Source organism: Hippopotamus amphibius, chromosome 1, assembly GCF_030028045.1.
Source record: "Hippopotamus amphibius kiboko isolate mHipAmp2 chromosome 1, mHipAmp2.hap2, whole genome shotgun sequence".
In the NCBI taxonomy this organism is placed as follows: Eukaryota; Metazoa; Chordata; class Mammalia; order Artiodactyla; family Hippopotamidae; genus Hippopotamus; species Hippopotamus amphibius.
In genome coordinates this window covers 112,932,996-112,955,736 of record NC_080186.1, presented here as the reverse complement: position 1 = coordinate 112,955,736, position 22,741 = coordinate 112,932,996, and the positions used below count along the sequence as shown (strand labels likewise).

Genomic DNA, 22,741 nt, shown 5'->3' with positions numbered 1-22,741 from the left:
CATCCATGTTGTAACACGCGTTAGAATTTCCTTCTTTTTTTAAGGGTGAATGGTAATCCATTGTATGTATACACCACATTTTGTTTATCCACTCCTCTGTTGAATGGACAACTGGGTTGCTTCCACCTTTTAGCTATTGTGAATAATGCTGCTATGAATATGGTTGTACAAAGATCTCTGAATCCCTGCTTTCAATTCTTTGGGGTATGTACCCAGAAGTAGAATTGCTGGATCATATGGTAATCCTGTTTTTAAAATTTTTTTGAGAAACGGTTATACAGTTTTCCATAGTAACTGCACTGTTTTACATTCCCATAAATAGTGCATGCGTTCCATTTTCTCCATATCCTTGGCATTTGCTTGTTTTTTTAAAGTGGCCATCCTAATGGATGTGAGGTGGTATGTCTATATTATTTGCATAGTGGATATAATATCTATATCATGGTATGCTGCTTAGCATCTCATCCCACCTCTGTATTCAGTGATGTCTCATTGGTAGCTTAAAATTGGCCATAGTGAGAGTATTTACCCTGTGAAGATAGGCAAATGCTACAAATCAGGACTTTATCCTGGGGAGTGCTTGTTGTTAAACACTTACCAGCACACCACTGAAACGGAGGCTTAGGAAGTGGAAAGCAAGGCAATCCCTGGCACTCCTGTTGTGCCTGTGGTTCTCTTTCTAGTCTCAGCTGCTGTGTCACTGAAAACTACTGCTTGCGTTTACTACCCATTCCCTCCATTCCATGGGCTAGATCTTACTGAACTCTGTCAAGGGCCATTTTCAATGGTTTTTTGGCAGCCCAAGCAACTCTATCAAGACCCAAGGGAAAGAATAAATAAATCTGTTAGATTTTTAAAATCAGCACCAACATTAAGTATCCATTAATCATGTTAAAGGAGATAAAATATTTTAAGTGATTTGATAAAGTGGAAAGTAACTTGTAGATCCAGAATTCAATTCAGAACAGAATATGGTAGAGTATAATGTTTATACAGATTTTTTTTTTAAAAAAGCAGTGCAGAAACAATCATCTGTAAGTAGCAAAGTTGGGTGAGGGTAGGCGTTCGGAAAGTTAAAATTGACTTCTTATTAAATGAAACCCCTGTATGTCTCCCTACTTCAAGGGAAAGAAATCCAACATTGCATTGGGATATATTAATTATTATGGAATGAAAAGATCAATGCAAAGTCACTATTCTAAACTTATTAATCATACTCAGAACATATCCTCCAGTTTTTGATCACTATGCTGTTAAAATAATATAGGAAGCAAAATCTGGAGAGAAGCCTTAAAAAATTCATTTAGGAAAAGCCACAAGAATTGTTTTTATTGAAACTATCTTCAAGAAAATAAAAGGTGTTGAGAGAATATTATTTGTTTTTAATTCTAAACTTCTCTGGACCTTCCTCTTCCTTCTCATAGCAGCATCTCCCCCTACTTGCTGCATCTTTCTTCCAACCCAGTGGATCACCAGGGTTCTCGTGGCTGATGAAGGACTCTTCAAGGGGGCTCATTGTAGGGTTCACTGTTTCCTTCCTTATAGGTTCTGCTCTTGTAATTTTTATGCTCCTAGGGGACCTTTCTTAGTAATCCAACCTCTTTAAACCATTATTTTGTTTTGACTTCTCTAGGTAGCTTTGGAGGAAAGTCTAGCCATTGTGGAAACCCAGGTGCATTTCTTTTCTATCTTTCCTTTTAAAGGAGGCAGTAAGAGGGTTCTTTGTGAGCAAACGCTCCAGCTGAAGACTGGGATGCATCAGCCCTTAGAGAAGAAGGGACCTACTGAGAGGGGAGCGAATGAGCAGAAGACTCAGCCTGAGAAAGCAGAGTTCTCCTCCGTGTCCCACAGTAGGTAAGAGACTCTTTGTTCAAAGACTTCTTCTGTCAGAATTAAGTCATTGATATCATAGCAGCTTTCAGGGTCTGTATTCAGGCTCTGTGCCTTAACTGTAAGGCTTTCTCATAAGACCTTCCTGGAAGTTCCTTAGAGAAAAGTCTATAGTCTTTTTATTATTAACTACTTTATATCATTCAGAGTAATTTGTTTTTTTACTAACCAACAATGCATGTATTCACCAAATATATGATCTCTTGGGTGCTTGAGATTTCACGGAGCTCTTCCAGTCCTGTGAGCAGTGTCTCTTTTCTGCATGATGGGAGCACATAAGAATGTCCTGTTACCTCAGATGTTTTGATGGTGAAAGCTGACCCATACCAGTGCCTGAGGAGGTGAACTTATACAGAGACTCTTCCCTCTCCACTCCATTCTCTTCAGAAGTTCATGTCCCTGGTTTCTAGAATGGCAATTTGGATAAGCTCAATTGTTTTAAATTTATTTTTTATTGAGGTAACATCAGTTTATAACATTATATAACTTTCATGTGTACAATCTTATATTTCTACTTCTGTATACACTACAGTGTGATCAGCTCAATATTAAAAATAAGCTTACAAAATTGTCAAATAGGCCTGTTGGCTAGATTTGTCAGTCTGTCTTTAATGGCTGTTTTCCTATAACTTTTTGAAGGCATTCAACTCATATGGGATTAATCTATTATGCCTGTGAGTGCCAGTTACTGAAATAGTAAATCGTCACTAACTTATGTAGTGGTTGAGGAGCAGCTTTGGAGGTGGTTCAGATTTTGCTTCATGTTCCATTGGGTCAATATGCACCACTTAAATTTCACTGACCCAGAGAATAATGTTAGAGCTAAAATAACCTGAGAATTGTTCTAGAACTGAGAACACTCAGGCCCAAAGATATAGTGGCTTGATCACTGTTGCACAGTAGCCTTTGGCAGAAATAATATCAGAATCCTGGGCTCTCAATTCACAAAGCCTACACCCACTTTGTCAAATGTATTTTAAAAATTTATATTCTCGTAATCATTCTTTTTTAAACATAGACTTTATTTTTAGAGCAGTTTTAAGTTCAGAGCAAAACTGAGTGGAAAATAGAAAGAGTTCCCATATACCTATCCCTGACCCCACACATGCATAGCCTCTTCCCCCAATATCAACATCCTGCACCAGAGTGGTATATTTGTTGATATTTGTTGCAATTGATGAACATTACCACTCAAAGTCAATAGTCTACACTAGGGTTCATTCTCGGTATTGTACATTCTATGTGTTTTGACAAGAGTATAATAACATGCATCCACCATTACAGTATCATATAGAATGACTATTCACTGCCCTAAAAATACTCTTCACTCCACCTATTCATCCTTCCTTCCCTTCTGATCCCTGGCAACCAGTGATCTTTTTACTGTCACCATAGTTTTGCCTTTTCTAGAATGTCATATAGTTGTAATGATACACTATCTAGCTTTTTCAAACTGGCTTCTTTCACTTAGTATTATGCATTCAAGATTCCTCCATGTCTTTTAATACTTTGTGCATTTCTTTTAAGAACTGAAAAGTGTTCCATTTTCTGGATGTACCACAGTTTATTTATCTGTTCACCTACTGAAGCACATCTTGGTTGCTTCCAAGTTTTGGCAATTATGAATAAAGCTGCTATTAACATTGTGTGCAGATTTTTATGTGGACATAAGTTTTCAACACATTTGGGAGGAGTGCGGCTGCTGGATCATATGGTAGGAATATGTTTAACTTTGTAAGAAACTGTCAAACTGTCTTCAAAAGTGGCTATAGCATTTTGTATTCCCACCAGCAATAAATGAGAGTATCTATTGCTCCACAGCCTCACCGGCATTGAGTGTTGTCAGTGTTCTAGATGGTCACTATTCTAACAGATGTGTAGTAGTATCTTGTTTTAATTGGCAGTTCCATGATGACATTGATATTGAGCACCTTTTCATATGCTTATGTGGCCTCTGTATATCTTCTTTGGTGTCTGTTCAGGTCTTTTGCCCATTATTTAATTGAATTGTTTGTTTTCTTGTTGTTGAGTTTGAGAGTTCTTTGTGTATTTTGGATAATAGTCCTTTATCATATATGTCTTTTACAAATATTTTCTCCATGTCTGTGATTTGTCTTCTTACTCTCTTGACTAAGTCTTTTGCAAAGCAGAAGTTTCAAATTTCAGTCAAGTCCAGATTATCAATTATTTCTTTTATGGATCATGCCTTTGGTATTGTATCTAAAGAGTCATCACCAAACTCAAGATGAACTAGATTTTCTGTTGCATTATCTTCTAGGAGTTTCATAGTTTTGTATTTTCCATTTAGGTCTATGACCTTTTTTTGTATGTTTTGTGTGTGTGTGTGCGTGGTTTTGTGTGTGTGTGTGTTTTGTTTGTTTTTTTGTTTTTGTTTTGTGTTTTTTGGCTGCCTTGGGTCTTCGTTGCTGTGTGTGGATTTTCTCCAGTTGTGGCAAGTGGGGGCTACTCTTCATTGTGGTGCGTGTGCCTCTCAAGTGTGGTGGGTTCTCTTATTGTGGAACACGGGCTCTAGATGCATGGACTTCAGTAGTTGTGGCACGTGGGCTCAGCAGTTGTGGCTTGTGGGCTCTAGAGTGCAGGCTCAGTAGTCACGGCTCACTACTGAGCCACGGCCTAGGCCATGGGCTTAGTTGCTAAGCTGTGGGCTTAGTTGCTCAGTGGCATGTAGAACCTTCCCGGTTCAGGGATCAAACCCATGTCCCTTGCAATGGCAGGCAGGTTCTTAACCACTGTGCCACAAGGGAAGCCCTCTGATCTATTTTGATTTAATTTTTGTTAAGGGTGTAAGGTCCGTATCTAGATTCATTTTCTCTGCATGTGTTTGTCCAATTGTCCAGCACCATTTGTTGAAGAGACTATCTTTTCTCGATTATATTGCCTTTACTCCTTTGTCAAAGATCAGTCAACTATATTTTTGTAGGTCTGTTTCTGGGCTCTCTATTTTGTTCTATTGATTTGTCTATTCTTTCACCAATACCACACTTTCTTGATTACTATAGCTATATAGTAAGTCTTATTAAAGTTGGTGGTGTCAGTCCTCTGACTTTGTTCTTCTCCTTCAATATTATATTGACTCTTCTGGTTCTTTTGCCTCTCCATGTAAACCTTAGAATCAGTTTGCCAACATCCATAGAATAACTTGCTTGAGATTTTGAATGTGAGTTCCTTGGATCTTTAAATGAACTTGGGAAGAACTGACATTTTGACAATATTGCATTTTCCTATCCATGAGTGTGAAATATCTCTCCATTTATTTAGTTCTTCTTTGATTTCCTTCCTCAGAGTTTTGTAGTTTTCCCACATAGATCTTGTACACATTCTGTTAGATTTATACCTAAGTATATCATTTTGGGGGGTGCTAATACAAGTGGTATTGTTTCAATTTCAAATTCCACTTGCACATTGCTGGCATATAGGAAGGTGGCTGACTTTTGTATATTAACCTTGTATTCTGCAACCTTACTATAATCACTTATTAGTTCCAAGAGTTTTTTGATTGATCCTTTCAGAATTTTTACATAGACAGTAGTGTCATTTGCAAACAAAGACAGTTGTATTTCTCCCTTTCCATTTTGTACACCTTTTATTTCCTTTCCCTATCTTACTGCATTAGCTAGGAATTCCAATATGATGTTAAAAAGGAGTGATGAGAGGGGAATAACCTTACCTTGTTTCTGATCTGAGTGGAAAAGCTTCTGGTTTCTTACTACTAAGTGTAATGTTAGTTTTATGTTTTTTTGTAGATATTCTTTATCAAGTTGAGAAAGTTTCTTTTTATTCCTATTTTGCTAGGAGGTTTTTTTTTTTAATGTGAATAGGTGTTGGATTTTGTCAGATGCTTTTTTTCTTGCATCTATTGATATGATCATGTGACTTTTCTTCATTAACCTATTGATGTGATGAATTACATCAATTAATTTTCTTTTTTTTTTTTTTTTTTTTTTTTTTTTTTATTGTGGCACACGGGCTTAGTTGCTCCGCGGCATGTGGGATCTTCCTGGAGCAGGGATCGAACCCGAGACCTCTGCATTGGAAAGCGGATTCTTAACCACTGCGCCACCTAGGAAGCCCCCATCAATTAATTTTCAAATGTTGAAACCAGCTTTGCATGCCTGGAATAAATCTCACTTGGTGTGTTGCATAATTCTTTTTATACATTGTTGACTTCAATTTGCTAATATTTTGCTGAGAATTTTTGCATCTATGTTCGTGAAAGATATTGGTCTGTAGTTCTTTTTCTTAAATGCTTTTGTCTGGTTTTGATATTAGGGTAATGTTAGTTTCATAGAATGAGTTAGAAAGTATCCCCTCTGCTTCTGTCTTTTGGAAGAGACTATAGAGAATTGGTGTAATTTTTTCCCTAAATATTTGGGAAAATTCACTAGTGAACCCATCTGTGCCTGGTGCTTTCTGTTTTGGAAGGTTTTTAATTATTGAATCAATGTCTTTAATAGATAGAGGCTTATTCAGGTTGTCTATTTCTTCTTGTGCGAGTTTTGGCAGATTGTGTTTTTCAAAAGATTGGTCCATTTCATCCAGGTTATCAAATTTGTGGGATTAGAGTTATTCATAGTATTCCTTTATCAACCTTTTAATGTCCATTGGATCTATAATGCTGTTATCTCTTTCATTTCTGTTATTAGTAATTAGTAATTAGTAATTCTCTCTTATTTTCTTAGTTATCCTGGCCAGAGGCTTATTGATTCTATTGATCTTTTCAAAACACCAGCTTTTATGCAAAAAAAAAAAATTACCTAGATACATTTTAATTGTTATTGTGATAAGTGCTATTTATTATTTGGAAACAGGCTGAGAATAAATAATAGACCTATAGAATCCAGAATAATAAATGTGTTTCAGAAAAGAGCCTTGTTTTAAAAGTGGAATTAGCCTTATTTATATATCAGTGACCCCTGAAAGTCAGAAGAGGATGCATGGTACGGATAAAGAATAGTAGGTTGGGAATTTGAAGGCAAAATTTTTAATGATGGCTCTTCCACCAACCAATTGTGGGAATTTAGATATATCCCCCCTCAGCTTTACTGAGATATTATTGACATATGTCAAATATCTCTTATTCTTTGTGAGCCTTAATGTCTTCATCTGTAAAATAAGACGAAGTCCCTTCCTGCACTAGTATTTTATGCCTCTTGATGGACTAGGATGTTAAAGGGTCTGTTATCTTAGTAGATGCAGCCAGGGCCAGGCCTTGGCCCCTGGTGTATATCTGTGTGTCGTATACATGTGTGTATGTCTGTGTGTTTTTCTTACAAGGAATGCTATGCTAATATTATATCCTAAGATAGAATTGAAAGAGCAGGTAGGAGAAGGAGCATCTTCTTAGTTGGAAAAAGAGAAGAAGAAGAAGAAGAAGGATGGAGATGATTGGGGCGGGGGTGGGGGGGGTGGGGAGGGGATGGATGGGTAGCCAAAGTTGATGTGAATGAAAAAGTTAGAGGGAACTGGGTGTCAAAAATCCAGAAAAAGCAACATTGAAACTATTGGATCATAAAAAATAGTAATTAGTAAGAGTTTATTGTGCATATAAAAACAGTTCATGAACTGGGAACTCTCAAACTGACAAAATGAGGCTCAGAGTTGTACTGTTGTAAGACAGCTTATATAGTGAGAATGTAGAGGCTGTTTATTATTACAATGATTTGTTATAGCATTAGTTTTCCCAATGATAGAGGATTGGTTAAAACTGGCCACCTTATCCGCCTGCCAATGCAGGGGACACGAGTTTGATCCCTGCTCTAAGAAGATCCCACATGCCGCAGAGCAACTAACCCCGTGTGCCACAACTATTAAGCCTGTGCTTTAGAGCCCGTGAGCCACAACTGTTGAGCCCATGTGCTGCAACTACTAAAGCCCACGCACCTAGAGCCCGTGCTCCGCAACAAGAGAAGCCACAGCAATGAGGAGCCTGTGCACCACAATGTAGAGTAGCCTCCTCATGCCAATTTGGGGGAACAGCTTAAGTTTTGTTTATGATTTTCAAAGACACTTACAAGACGCAGCCCAGTGCAATTTTTGCTTGTTTTGCAGATTGAGTTTAGCTTCAGTAATTTTCTTAATAGCATAATCAAAAATTTCATTGTCATTATCTATTTTAAAATCTGTGTCATTATGTATAGGAGTTCAGTCTCCATCATCTAAATCAAACCAAACAATGTGATTAAAGAGTGAGTCCAGAACATGTCCTAAATCAAGTCAGTACCAGTAAGGTTTTCTATGCATAGGGACAGATTGCCAGCAATGAGTTTACAGTGACTACGGGCCATCCTTTGGCTTCCAAAGCTTCCTTTCAATAGCAGATTAATTGGCCATCAATATTAGCTGAATGGCCAAAGGATGGATACCAGATCTTTCCATAAGGCCATTTTTCCTGTCATCCAAGCATGTATAAAACCTGGTTCTAATATTAACTGAGGGTCTCCCTTAGCATTTAAGTGGTTTCATAACCACCTAAATAATAGTAACAATCATTTTGATTAGTAAAGGAGGATATGCATTGAATGGTGGACCTTAGTGAGTGGAGAAAATCCCTAACAGAAAAAGGAGCATGAGTCTGAATGTTTTGTGTTTGTAAAACAGTAATAGCACAATAATTGTGATAAAAATAAGCCCTGGAAGAAGATGGGGGATCCAGTAGAATCATGTTCTGTGATCTTGGGTGTAAGCTGTCTACTTTGTGTTGTCGTCTGCTTTGAGGGAAGATCTTTTTCCTGGAGAGCTTTCATGCTAAGTCTGCTGAAGGTTGACAAATTCAAGAGTCGGGTGGTGGTGGGGTGGGGAGGTGGTGGGGTGGCGGGGTAGCGGGGTGGCGGGGTGGGGAGGTGGCGGGGTGGGGAGGTGGCGGGGTGGCGGGGTGGTGGGGTGGCGGGGTGGGGAGGTGGTGGGGTGGCGGGGTGGGGAGGTGGTGGGGTGGCGGGGTGGCGGGGGTGGGGAGGTGGCGGGGTGGCGGGGGTGGCGGGGTGGCGGGGTGGGGAGGTGGCGGGGTGGGGAGGTGGCGGGGTGGCGGGGTGGCGGGGTGGGGAGGTGGCGGGGTGGTGGGGTGGCGGGGTGGCGGGGTGGCGGGGTGGGGAGGTGGCGGGGGTGGCGGGGTGGCGGGGTGGTGGGGTGGCGGGGTGGTGGGGTGCAGAGGCTCTCTTCAATTGAGAGACCTGGATCCAAGTTTCAATATCCTTTAATTTAACTGCTGTGTGAAAAATTTTAAAAACTTGGTAAGGCCCTTTCCATTGAGGTTCAAGTGGTGTTTTCCACTGATGTCTCTTCCAGAATACTTAGTCTCCAGGTTCCAGTGTATGGGATAGAAAGTCCTCATTAGACCGAAGGTCTCTGAAAGCCTCTGTGACCTATTGAATATAAGCTTTTGGATATTGTATTAGTGCCCTGCAGTATTGGGTCATATTAGAATTTGCGAGGGCAGGATGTGCATGGGGTTCTCTTATCAAAGCATGGGTTGCCCAGTGATGATTTCATAAGGTGTTAATTTATGTTTCCCAAGAGGTGTTGCCCTCACTGTGGTGAGGGCTGAAGGCAGCCCTTTAGGCCAAGGTATTCCTGTGATTTCAATCAGTGTTGCCAATTTTAATTTTAGAATGCCATTGGTACATTCAACTTGCCCTGAGGACTGAGAATGATGGGGACAATGATAGTGCCATAATGTTTGAGTAACCTTGGTCGGTTGTTTTATAACCTGTCTAGTAAAGTGAGTCCCTCTGTCATGTGAAATTTCATTTGGGATTCCCCACAACAGAAAAACATTTTCTAATAATTTCTTGGCTGCCGTTGTGACATCAGCTTTCCAACATGGGAAAGCTTCTGTTCCTCTAGATACACCATCACAAGTACATGTTGATAGCACATAAAGCAGACAATTGAAAAAGTTTAGTTTCAAATGTTCAAATGGTCCAGATGGTGGGGGAGCAGCCCCTGGAGTTACGTGAATGGTTTTACCCATGTTATATGAGTGACATTTTAAACATTGATCATAAACATGTCTTGCTAATTTAGAACAACGCTGTCACTGACATTTTTTCATAATTTGAGTCATTTTGTCGATTCCATTGTGGGTAGTCTCATAAAGTGCTTACAAGAATGGTAATTTGAAGGATTCAGGAAGCACCAGACAGCCATTTGGGCTCTCCCAAAGTCCCCTTTTTATGTTAAATATTCACCCTTCTTCGTGCCACTTTTGTATCTTTCAGCATCAGATACAATTTTTTGCTTATTACACAAATTGTCTTAAGTAATCCGATTTGGCTCTACTGTGGACCATAGGTTGTGGAAATTCAGGAAAAATAGCTGTGTGGTATTTTATGGAGTTCGTTTAAATTATACAGTTTTGATACATTAGGAATTCTTGGGTAGTAGCCTCACATTTTCCTGGTATTCAGGGTCTGATCAGTGGGCATGAGCCTCAGTTTTTATGACAGCAGCTTGTGAGGGCAAGAACAGTGCAGAGAGGAGGTCTGCAACCTGAGGCTTATCGGTGTGCCACATGATTTAAAAATCTTCTGTTCCCAGAGCATCCCAAAGCCATGGACTTCTATGAAGGCATACCTGCTATCAGTATACATAGTTGCAGTTATTTCTTTTGCCAATTCACAGGCTCAAGTGAGGGTAAGCAATTCTAGAGGTTGAGAGGAATTGAATTGAGGAAGGGACTCCTCTTTCTAATAGTTCGTGTTGAGTAGTTATAGTATATCAAGCTTGATATTTCCCTTCAGAATTTTTGGCACAGGAGGCACCAACACAGAGTATTTAAATCTGGACTGATTAATAGGGGGTTTTGTAAATCTAATCTCAGAGTTAGATTTTGGAAGCCAAATTCAACACAGCTATGAGTCTCTGTCAGGTAAGGGTAGGAAGGTAATAGCGTTTAAAGAGTAGCAGCAAAGAAAGCTCAGATTAGAAGACAGAAGTAGAATCTCATGTTAGTCTCCTAGCTGAGAAATGGTATGTATGCTCAGTGTTTAGCAGACTTTCTACAACATGAGGAACCTGTAAATTTAATTCACTTCCAGTTTCAAGGAGGATTCCACAATTTTAGCGGCCGCAGCCAACTATTTGGATATACCCTAGCCACTGAACCCAATTGGTCTATTTTTTTCCTCCACGTTTTTGCATAAGAACTTCCAAACCCTGATTATTACATTCCTAAACAAACAACATAAAAGGCTTAGAATAGTTGGGCGGGAGGATTCCCAATGCAGGGGGATTTTGTAAAGCCCATTAATTTCAGTAAAGCCTTCCTCATATTCTGTTTTCCAAGGAAGAGGTTCTTGAGTGTTATTTTCAGTCAGTTCATATAGAATGGAGAAGCTAACAAGGAAAAGTTAGGGACCTGGCTTGGCAGTATCCTGCAGGTCTGAGGAAGCCTCTAAGTTTTTAATCGTAGGTTGGGATTACTTGGGGTGATACTTATTCTTTCTGGAGACAGAAAGATTCCTTTCACAGATAAATCATGACCTAAGTAATGTACCTTTCCTTGTGAAAACTGAAGTGTCTCTCAAGAGGCCTTATGGCCTTTATAAGCCAGTTGTAACAAATATTTTGAATTAACTTCTGAGTTCTCTCTAGATGAGGAACAAAGAAGTAAGTCATCTGCATATTGAATCAAAGTTTAATTTCTGAGATTTCGCAGTGTGCTTACATCCTTAATGCATCTGAAGCAGCAGTAATAATAATATTTTTCTGTTCTTATATTACAGAAGGGCTTTTATACATAATAGCTCATAAATATTTACCGAGCGTATCATTTTCTAGACACCTTGTTAGACACCTGGAATCAGTAAGATCTGGTCTCTTCCATGGAGAAACTCAAACCAGTGGAGAAGAAAAATACACGAACAGATCGCTTCAACAGAATATTTTAATTGTTCTAACCCCTGGGTGTTTTGGAAGCCTCGATGAAAAGAGAGTAGGGCAAGGCCATCTCATCCTGAGAAGGTGTCACCCATTGGGATGAATTTCTGAGAACAAGCTCCTTTCACAGGCCTCCACACAAGTGAGAGCACCGTCCTTCTTAGAGGAAAGGTTTTCTGCATCGATGGAGAATCCATAGGCTCTCTGAGAGGACACTTAGGACAGGAATACAGGGAGAAATGCGTGGAGGTTTGCAAGCACATCTCTTTTCCATTATTGAAGAACTGTTTATTGAGACCCTCCTCTGTGTTTGCCTGTGTGCGTGAGATGAATAGAACACTCCCAGCACCGAAAGAATTCTTGGCCTAGTAACCAGTGTAGCTGCCTAATGACATGAGAAATGTTAGGCAGAAATGTGAATAAAATACAGGGTGGGTTAAAAGGTTCAAAGGGGATTTTATGCTACCTGACCTGCCCTGATCCCCATTCAGCCTCCTTCTAACACTTGGATTACCTGTTCCAGACCAGCAACTCTGGGCCGCAGGCAAACTTCAGCTTCTCAGAAAACAAATAGCATCTGTGCTCCCTGCTGGCGCAATACAGACGACACTGCCTAGGTCTCCAAGAAAAAGTGGTGAAATCAGAAGCCTTTGGTTCTGCTCTGGCACATCTGTAGAAACACAGAGGATGCCAAGTCGGTCTTATAAGTTCACCATTACCAGAATGACAATCTGTCTTCCTTTTGATAAGTTAAATGCATTATAGGCTTTGCTCTACTCATCCCAACATTTAAAATAAATTTCAGTCCTGACCGTATTTCTAAAAAGGCAAAGAAACTATATTACTCTCACTTTGCAGATAAAGAAACTGAGGCACAAAGTAGTAAAGTGACATCCCAAGTTTGCAGTGGGAGGGCACTGGGCCTGCTGATTCCTGCTTATACATCTAAACACTTTGCTTCCCTCGGGAACAAAATAAACTAAAACCTCCTTTCCTACTCTTCTATATAACAAATAGTAGTTATGTTGGCCAAGATATCATGGGATTCTAAATTCATTCTGACGATTTTTGGAGGTCATTTTTTTCAGGTCATTCTTTTGAACCCTATGGGCAAAACGCTGTACTAGTTACACTGGAGAATACAGAAGCGATAGTCTACAGTGGTTAAATTAAAGGCTTGAAGATGTCTTGCCAGTCGAGCCTTCGCTGTCTATGGAAAAGACACAGATAGGTCCATTCTGGTGAAAGAAGAATCCTGCTGCCTAGAACAAGTGATCTCTTCTCTCACACAATGATTTTCCTTTCAATGTTTTGACTAACACCCGGCTTTGTTTACTGTATTGAAGTGGATTATAAGCTGAAGAGAGGGATTGGGAGCAGATTTTGAAGTAGAACTAGAGAAGAAAGCCATTTTCAGAAGTATGGGGCAGGGGAAAAGATGATTTTAGAAGGAGTCTTTTACACAAAGAAGCTCTTTTGTTTTCCTTCCTTCACTCCCTTCACCACATTCTGGTCACTAAACAGTTGCTAGAGTTCAGCGTAGGGGCTCTTTTGGTGAAATTCTCAAAGGACCTTCTGCTGAAGCGCCATAATCTATCAGTCACCCCTTTCCACCCTTACTGTATCTTTCCCACTTTAGGAAATATTCCTTGATCCAGGATCAGGCTCGAGAGTTGACCCACCTGCGGGAAAAGATGAGGATTGGGAAGGCTGTCTCTTCCCTTCTCATCCAACATGTCAAGAACACAGTGAAGACCTTTGAAGAGTTCCTCAGCAGTAATAAGATTGACCACTACATGGAGCAGCATTTCCGTGAGCAGCTGGCCAAGGGCAGCCAGCTGGCAGAGAGCCTCGCCAGCAAATTCAACACAGGTAATCTGGCCCCAGGGCTCGGGAGAGCCTTTAGTCCCTCCCAGGGACCTACACTCACACAGGCCCACACTCACCCACAAGTGAGTTTTCAATCTGGTGTCCTGCTTTGTAATCACCATCTTGGGGCCAAGGCAGAGTCAGGACTGGCTGATGAGGAGCAGCAGAGAGGCACACAGAGTTGGGGATGCCATGATGATCACCAGCTCCTCCAGCTCTCATGGAATAAGGCCGCCATGGAAGGAAGCATCACTGGGGGTGACAGCATTTATCTGAAACTAATTGGCAGAAAGAGAGGTAGAGTAGGGGCATCTGCTTGCTATGAAAAGAGCCCTAAACTAGGAATCTAAAGGCTCTTGCTCTAGCCTGTGTGTGTTCATTACTGGTTCTGGACACATTCATATTTCTTTTGATATCTGTTTCCTCACTTAAAAAGTTAGGTCAAATAATACCAATCCCTAAAGGTTGTGTGATTGTTCTTAGGATCAAATAAACAACATTAATCAGTGCACTTCAAAAGAATGATTGAAGAATCATGCTGATTTGGGAATGGTTTAAGAACTGTATATTTTAGTACCTTTTGTGGGAATATTTGCTATTTCAGGAGACCTTTACATAGAATATTGCCTCGAGCCATGAGGGCATATTGTAAGAGCAGGCTTGAGGCCACTGTGCAGGCTCTTGATGGCCGATGCAGAGGTGGGACAGGGATGTCTGTCACCTCTACGGAAACAGGGGTAGGTTCTGCATGGAAGCTGTGTTGGGACACACAGACACAGGACTGGAAACCAGCCTTGTGGCAGGACTTGGAGGCTCTGGCTGGGGTGGTCCAGAGGCCAGCTGGACAAGTACCTCATGATCTGTGGGAAAAAGAGATATTTTCAACTTTTTACTTTGATTCAGGGCAGAGCAGGGGAGATGATGACCTTCATGGAGGGTCCAGGAACGTCTGCCAGATAAAGTCTCTAAAGATTCAACCCAATGTCCCCTGAGAAAATTCAGAGTATCCTGGACTTGAGCATCAAGCAGCTATGTGTCTCTGATCCCAGAGAGAGAACCCAGTGTGTGTTTGTATTCAGTAAATGAGAACTGTTTAAATTATGACTGGTCCTTTTTTGAATCTGGTTTTCAGATGACTGTATAAGTAAGAAGAAACAAAGAGAACAGGTGCTGCGAAACCTCAGGTAACTCTAAATTTTCAGGGGCTATGAAAGATCTAGTCTGGTAAAGGATCCAGAGCAAAGGCCAGAAGATCAAAGGAGCAGGAGCTCTCACACCCCATAAAAAAAACCAAACAGCTGATTATATCATCAAACCATTACATATCCTTAGTGACAAAGTTATCTCATGTCCTATTTTTTTAACTTATTATTCTTTTGGTTTCCAAGTCTCATATGAATTCACTAATTTAGTAATATAGAGCTGATCTAGCCTAACTCCCCCGTCTTAAGAGTCTTCTGTACTCCCAGGAATCACCTCTAATTTCCCCTAGATCTTTAAAAGCTGGAGTGAGATTATATCTGATATCTTCAAGGGTGACCCACCAAGTGCTGGCAGATGTTAAATGGCTACAAATTTTCTTTGAAAGAAAAAAGAGTTATACTATATGAGCATACTTAGGGAAGGAAGTCTAGAAACTTCAAGACACCTAGAAGGCAACATTGCCTCAGGAAGCAGTTTTAAATGGGCCACCATAAATACTATTCAATGAATTATGTTCACAGAGTATGTTGAATTCTTATGGGTGTCTTGTGAAGGAACCAAAAGTTTTAAAGAGCCTGATGGGTCTTCTCTCTTTCTCAGGATGTTTGTGGCCAAGGCACTGGACACTGTTGTTCTGCCTGCCTCCCAGCTCTCTACCCCCAAATGGAAATGGGTTGTTTGGCCTCTTCTCTAAAGAAACAGTCTCTTTGACTCCTGGGGCTTCTCCTGTGAGCCCCCAGATCAATACAGCTGTGGTGTTTGGGTGACTTTCACTTTTCCTTTTGTCTTTCTTACGCCCTAGTATCTTAAGGGAGTTGCAGAAGAGGGGTAAAATGACAGAAGTCCCAGAGACCAAGCAGGATACCCAGCCCCAGACCAGCTCCAGCAGCCGTGCCCAGTCCACGGTCCATCGCTTCCCTAGCAGCACCTCCCCGCTGCTTGATGAGCAGGAAGTGCGCCCTGCAGTGGACGTAGCCAGTAAGTATCCAGAGAGCTGAGTGCTCACTCATTTGACTAGACGGAGAGGCGGCGTCTTGGCAGCCAGACCATGCAGATCCACTCTGATATACCTGGTTAAGCACAGACAGGTCTGGGACTCAGTGCCAAGGACAGGCCTCAAGGATGTCAGACAGCTTTTCTCCATTCCTAGTCCCACACGTCATCAGCCACCAGACCCCCTCAGGCCACATACATGGTGCTGGACTTGAGGGGAGGGGTCATGAGTTGGGAAAGGGAGGGGACAAATGCTCCCTCATCACTGCAACACAATCATGTTATCTTTCAGACCATAGATATGAATATCATTAACACTGGGCCTCTGATCTTGGACTCCTTTGGGTAAACAGCCACAGTTCCTATTTTCCATTCACCACTAAATATTCTTTATCATTTGTGGATTTCCAGATCCCACCCATCATCCTAATAGTTCAGCTGTGATATCCTCGAAATGGAGCTGGCTGCATCTATCACTAGCATGCCCCTCCCCAGAATTCCCCAAGGAGGGCCCTTGGGTAGCCCTGGTAGAGGTAGGAGGAGGAGAGTACGTTTAAAAGCAAACTCTCATTTCCTCCTGCTAAGCCTTCTCTTTATTTTCCCTCCTGAGAAAAGCATTTGAATTTTTAAGCAACTGTATGAGTCAGATTCTGGTAAAAACAACCAGGGACCAGAAAACCATCCTTAGTCCCTGGCTATATCTGTTGGGTTTGTTTGCTTGTTTGTTTGTTTTTTCTGAATCAATTATTTAAGGCATGAATAAGCCATGATGGATTTTGACCTGGTACTATTCCTGTTTCTCATTCTACCCTGAGAAACAAAGCAGCATAATGTTTCCTCACACATACAGCAGCCAAGGGAAGACGTGAAGCTCACATTTATTGAGCACCTACTATGCTTATATTATTGACCACTATACATATGTTGCCTCATTTAATCAGGACAGCAATCCTCTTACATTGGTGCTGGTGTCCTGATTTTACAGCACAGCTAAGGACACAGAGACACAGTGAAGTAAGGGAACATACTGAACAGCCCAGGTTGGGGTAGTGTTCACTGTGAGCCTGCCTGATCCTAAAGCTTAGACTGTGCACTGCACTGCAGCCTGAGTGTTCAGGGACCAAGCAAGGAGGGAGTCACTCCTTTGCACACCTCTATCACTAGGCTTCTGGAGCAAGTGTTTTCCCCATTCCACTCTTTCTGCCCCTGTGTCTGGCACAAAGGTCTAGCCTCTGCAAAGAATACAAGACCCTAGACGCTTTGTACTTCCACCCATGAATTTATAAATGAATGGGCTGACCTTGATGTGTATGTGACATCATCCAGGGGGCTGATGGAAGTTTTATGTGCGTCCTTGAACTCAGTCATCCATAGGCATTTGGTTCCACCCCAGCGCCGCCCTGAGAGACAGCAGAAGGGCCAGTACACCTCCTCCTTACTTGCAGTTCCTGCCACTACTTGTAAGAATGGCCACATTTAAAATGTGGCCACTGGAGTGGCACTCTCAGAGCGTATCAGCCTGTTTTCTGTTATATCTATCTTTTCTGAGGGAGACCGAAGCCCTTTTTTTCCCCATCTGAAGTCATTATTTTCTCAGAGGGGCAGTAGCTTATCACTACTCCTTTGCTTTGGGGGTCAAAATTTCTAGGGTGGTTAACAGATGGTGTGTGGCAGATGTGGCAACTTCACTGTGAGGCTGAATTCCCTTCACAGGAGGCTCGTCTCTGCTGCTTCCACATACAGTGTAGGGCACGTTCCCTGTGTGCTGTGGCCAGGGGAGAAAGGGACAAGGAAATGATGATCACTGTTAACTGACAGACTCAAACCCTCTTATGCCCTTAGCTGGGAGTAAGCTGATTTTCTGGGGAGGGAATAAAGGAGCTTTGAAAGGGGTTGGGAATCACATTGTGATCGAATTCCTGAGTTAAGTGAGGCTGTGAACTAAAGGCTTTACTCTTTATTTCACAGAGATGTTAATTACATCTGGTATGTAAATTGGGGAAAGATACTGATTTAAGTAGGCAGTTCCCTAGAGGAACTTGGCTTGGTTGAGGGAAATAGGACCTCATTCCTACCTGCTCAGAGGAGAAACCCTACTACTCTGTGGCCCTTGATGATAATCCTTGAAAGGGACAGACTCAAAATCTTCTCTGAATTATGGCCCTGCCACCAGCTGGGTTTTTCTCTAAAGGGAGCTGGCAAAGGACATGATGATGTTCCTCCAACAACAGTGAGCTGTAAGATACCATATATTGTTTGGTTCTATAATCCCCCATGCAGAAATACCCCAGTCATTCTTTGGACAGGAGCCAGACAACCTGAGTGATGTTTAAGAATTATTTTACAGTCTCATGAGCCATTGTGGGTGGGATGCAACTCACCACTTGCTTTCCTCAAACACTCCCTCAGCCTCAGAAGGCATCCAGAGTCAGCTGAGGCAGGAGGAGTGGGAGCCATCAGGTGTGAGGCCACCCTGTCTAGGTTTTCTGCGCATCTGCCAGGAGTAGAGACCATTTTCCCTTCCTCGTCCTCTTCCAACAACCCCAATACAGAACAACCTCAGGAGGGATTAGCTGCTGTGTTGCTGGCAAGGGCATAGACTGTTGGGTGAGTAGATCAGCTGTTCACAGACCAGCAAATTGCTTCATCTCCTTAGTCTCATACCTTAAAAGACTGGCAATGGTCCTGCTATTGGAGGAGACATTTCTGAAGTACCTCCCTGAAAATAGTCCAACATTTCGAGGCTCATAGAGGGAGCTAGGAGAGGGGCCCCTGTCCTTTTCCTGTGTGTACGCTGTGGCCCTCAGACACTGCATCTAATAACTACTTCTTGATATCAGAGGCCAGGAATGCCAGTAACCTTGGGTGAAATTTATAGTCCTTGAGACGTGAGTTTTTAGCTGATATTCAGCAGTAGGCTGGGGGTCACTGATACCCACCTTATCTTCATTCCATGAATTACTGCATTCGTTTTCTAAGGCTGCTGGAACAAAGTACCACAAACAGGATGTCCTCTCACAGGTCTGGAGTCTAGGAGTCTGAAATCAAGGTGTCAACAGGGCCATGCCTCTTCCCTTTTCCTTGCCTCTTCCTGACTTCTGGTGGTTGCAGGGAGCATCCTTTGCCTTGAAGATGCATCACCCCCATCTCTGCCTCTGTTGTCACGTCGTTTTCTCCCCTGTGTATCAGTCATGTTGGATGCAGGGTCCACCCTAATCCAGTATCATCTCATCTTAACTAATTACATCCATAAAGGTCACAGTCTGAGGTTCCAGATACACATGAATTTTTGGAGGATACTATTCAACCCAGTATAATTACTTTTAAAACACTTCATTTCTGACTTTCCCATTAGTTCCTCACTCATATTCCTTTTTGGACAGATGTCAGCCCAGCCACTCCTGCTGATTCAGCTTCATTGCCCAGCAACCATTCAGAAGCCATGTCTGCTCAGCCCTTCTATCCTTTGAGTGGCACCACACAGCTGAGTGGGACACCAGACCCTGGGCTTCATGGCAGCAGTGGCCCATGGGACGAGATGAGGCCTCAGAAGATGAGTGCATCTGGGAACCTATCCTCCTTCTCCTCTTTGTACCGGCCCAACTCCAAGCCCTCTGGTAAAATACAAAGGAGCAATTGGTGAAGTAGAGCCCATTGACAGAAATGATACATTCCTTTCCTGGCCAGATGGGTTTTTGTTCTTCTGTTAGACCCTGGCTTACAGAAGTGGGTGAGAAGATGAAGGGCAATATCCCTTGGGTCAGCCAGAGAATGAAGTCCCAGCTCAGTGCTGGTCCTTTCTATGTGCCTCTCCCATTGCCCTTATCTAGGGACTCCTTCTGGGCAGGAGAATAAAGGAAGTCAGTGGCATTCTAAGGCACTCTATAGGAAGGATGAGTTGTCTCACATTTGTGTGTTCCCTTCCATGGGGAAGGTAGGTCTTCCTTAGGTCAAGAGCTTATTTCTACACACACACACACACACACACACACACACACAAATACACAATTTGTATACAACTATAAGCCAGTACTGCCTCTCAAACTTTGCCATTGGGTTTGGAACCAAGCATCCTGGCACCCAGTGGCTAGGGGTGCAGCCATGTAAAGGAATGGCTTGAAGCAGCTCAGTTTCTGGGATGCAGACAGTGTAACAATACAACACTTGAAGTTCTCAGAGGAAAACCTGGCCCTAAGTAAGATGTCCTGGTGGATGAAGCTATTTTTGGTCTTTTTACCCTTCCTTCTATGCATCTTTTTCCTTCCTTGAAGGTGTTCCCTTCTCTCATTCCTCCTTCGAGTCCTGATATTTCCCCAGGCGCTTGTCACTTTTCACCAAAGGAAAACATTCAATGTCACTCATCATTCACAGCTTGATCTAATTTCATCTGTATTTACCTTAGTCTTTCTATTAGTGGGTGGATGTTAAAAGTTGCTCAGTCATGGATCATAGGGTAAGAGAGGCCTGAGGCAGAGAGGGAGGCTTTCTGGACTGCTACCAAAGGAGGCAGACACACTTTCTCATTGTTAGGCCAGTCCTACCTAGAGGCCTTAAGTGTTTTCTCACCCTTGTTCGCCAGCCCAGTGTCCATCTCCCTGAGATGTACTCAGCTTCTGTCTGGGAGGAGGCCTTGTGGAGTTTCTAACAGAGGGCTATCTTGTGATTGAAAGCACAGAAGCTCTTTAAACAGAGTTGCCTGGTGCTTCCTGGGTGCCCAGATGAGAGGAGGAAGTTGACGGAAGTATAGATACCGGCAGGGATCTTGCAGGGAGACTCTGGGCAGACACCCCACCTGCCCACAAATGACAGCCTTCCCCATTTCCTACCTCTCCTATGTCTTGGTGGTATGCAACAGGGGCCGACCTCCTGGAAAAGAATCTTGTTGAGATCCAGAACCTGCGCCAGCGCCTGGAGGAATCCGTATTCGTCAATGACCGCCTGCGGGAGAGGCTGGAATATGTGCTCAGCAATGCTGACCAAGGAAAAAGTAAGTAAGGCACCCAAACCTCCTGGTTCTGTCCACATCTAGGTAGTCTCAAAAAGGCATATAGGTTTGCTGTTATAAAGCTCATTGGTGTGCACTACTGCACTCTTCCTGACAGTCAGTCAGTCCAGAGAGGTAAGCAGGACAGGCACTATTGTCCTTACTTTATAAATGAAGACACCAGTGGCTTGCCCCAGGTAGGGCTAGTTCTCATCCTCAGGGCTGTCTGCTGTGATGCCCATTCTTGTGACTCCTTATGCTACCTGGTGCTACCCCAGGGCTTGTAGAGCCAAGGTTTCTGTGGTGCCCACTTCAGCAGAGAGAGGACCACATCCCACCGTCATGTTACTACCATATGCCCTGCATACCACCTGCCACTCCACCCCCTCCCCAACCATGCAAGTGGCCCATATTTCCACACTTTCCACCCAGATGTTCTCACTGGAAGACCAGTACTTTCACATTCCTCCTCCCTTGTGAGGATCAGAAAAACGGTGACCAGGGCCCCTACAGCATCACAGCAGCAGCCAATTAGGGGGAAAGGCCCTGTTCCACAACTGCAGCCATTGACATGAGTGTGAGGCCCAGCATGGACTCAGCCACATCATACTGTGGCCCCAATGCATGAGGCCCCCAGGTTTTCTGTTTGGCTAGGGCTGAAACTTTAGTGGATGCAGGGAAGCGTATCTTTGAAAGAATCTGTTACCCAAATGTGTGACTTGTCTGGGTTGCTTTTATTCCCTGAGACAGTATCCACCTTTGGCTTCCATGGATAGATCCCAGAGTCTGTGCCTCAGCTCTATGACAAGAAAAGGGCCTTTAGGGAAGCCAAGCTGGAGTTTTCAGGCTTATAGAGGGCAAAACCCAAGCTTGGTCACTTCCATATTCCTCCTTTCCACAGCAATACCCAGCTGTGGAATCAAAGGGAAGAGGGTGGAGAGTACAAAAATTGGCCAGACTCACACGACCCAATCTAGATAAGGCTGCTTCTTATGAGATCCCACCTACAGGTCCCTAGACTCACAAGTTCTAGGTGTGAATAGCACTGAGACATTCACATTTCATATATAAGTCCCTTCTCCCATCCTTGCAGATAACCAGGGGGTTACTGGCTGTGAACTGAACACCAGCTTGGCCCCTCTCTCTCTGTCTTTCCCATTTCCAGCTGAGTGTGAATAAGGAGGGGAAAGAATGTCAGTTTCTGTTTGGAGCAAAATCAGTGAAGAGAGTTCCCTAAGTCCCTCCAGACTTCATTGCAGCTCTGTCTCTCCCTCCTCAGGCACTGCACAGCCAGCTCCAGGTGTCTCCCTTATAACCCCTCATTCATACACTGAGAGTCACTCTTCTGGCTCTGGTAAGGACATCTTGTGACGTGACACCAGGAGGGTCTAGAGGAACGTTCTCCAGATTTTCCAGCCCTATCCAACAGCATTCATGGGTGTAAACCTGGAGGTATCAGACATTACCTTTAAATGAATGGATCAAATTAATAAATTATTATTTAAAATTGTTTACATGTATTTATTGATGTCTATAAAAAGTAAAATTTGTGCAGGAAAGAATAAAACCCAGAATGGCCTGAAATTCATAGAAAGGTTAAAGGAAAAAATGTGTTTTCTCTATTTAGCTATCTCTGTTTCAGAGAACTAAACTAGAAAGGCAAATGCTGGGAAAAGGTTGGAGCTATTGAGAGTGGGGTTGTGGTATTCTTTGACCCCCATTACATGCTTGGAAAGGAATAGAAAAATTATCACATGTGAAAACATAGTAGGATAAAATCTGAAAGTTTATAATGAAGACCATTTGCCAGACCCGGGTGAACTCCATTCAAGAGAATGACAGAACCTGCTTCTCAAAGTCATGAAGATCAGAGTTGCCTCAAGCCTGGAAAATAGCAATTATCAAATT

At 42.5% G+C, this 22,741-nt stretch overlaps 1 protein-coding gene across 1 annotated transcript in view; it reads left to right on the top strand.

Moving 5' to 3' along the window:
- LOC130840278 (myomegalin-like) overlaps positions 1 to 22,323 on the top strand; it is a 39,686-nt gene extending 17,363 nt beyond the window's left edge. The window contains exons 2-9 of the mRNA XM_057715635.1: positions 1,428 to 1,517; positions 1,704 to 1,854; positions 13,424 to 13,656; positions 14,786 to 14,837; positions 15,659 to 15,834; positions 19,233 to 19,466; positions 20,705 to 20,836; positions 22,113 to 22,323. Of these exons, the coding sequence (XP_057571618.1) occupies positions 1,754 to 1,854; positions 13,424 to 13,656; positions 14,786 to 14,837; positions 15,659 to 15,834; positions 19,233 to 19,466; positions 20,705 to 20,836; positions 22,113 to 22,204 (1,020 nt within the window). The 5' untranslated portion in view covers positions 1,428 to 1,517; positions 1,704 to 1,753 and the 3' untranslated portion in view covers positions 22,205 to 22,323. The remainder of the gene's footprint in view (positions 1 to 1,427; positions 1,518 to 1,703; positions 1,855 to 13,423; positions 13,657 to 14,785; positions 14,838 to 15,658; positions 15,835 to 19,232; positions 19,467 to 20,704; positions 20,837 to 22,112) is intronic.
- Positions 22,324 to 22,741: the final 418 nt, after the last annotated feature.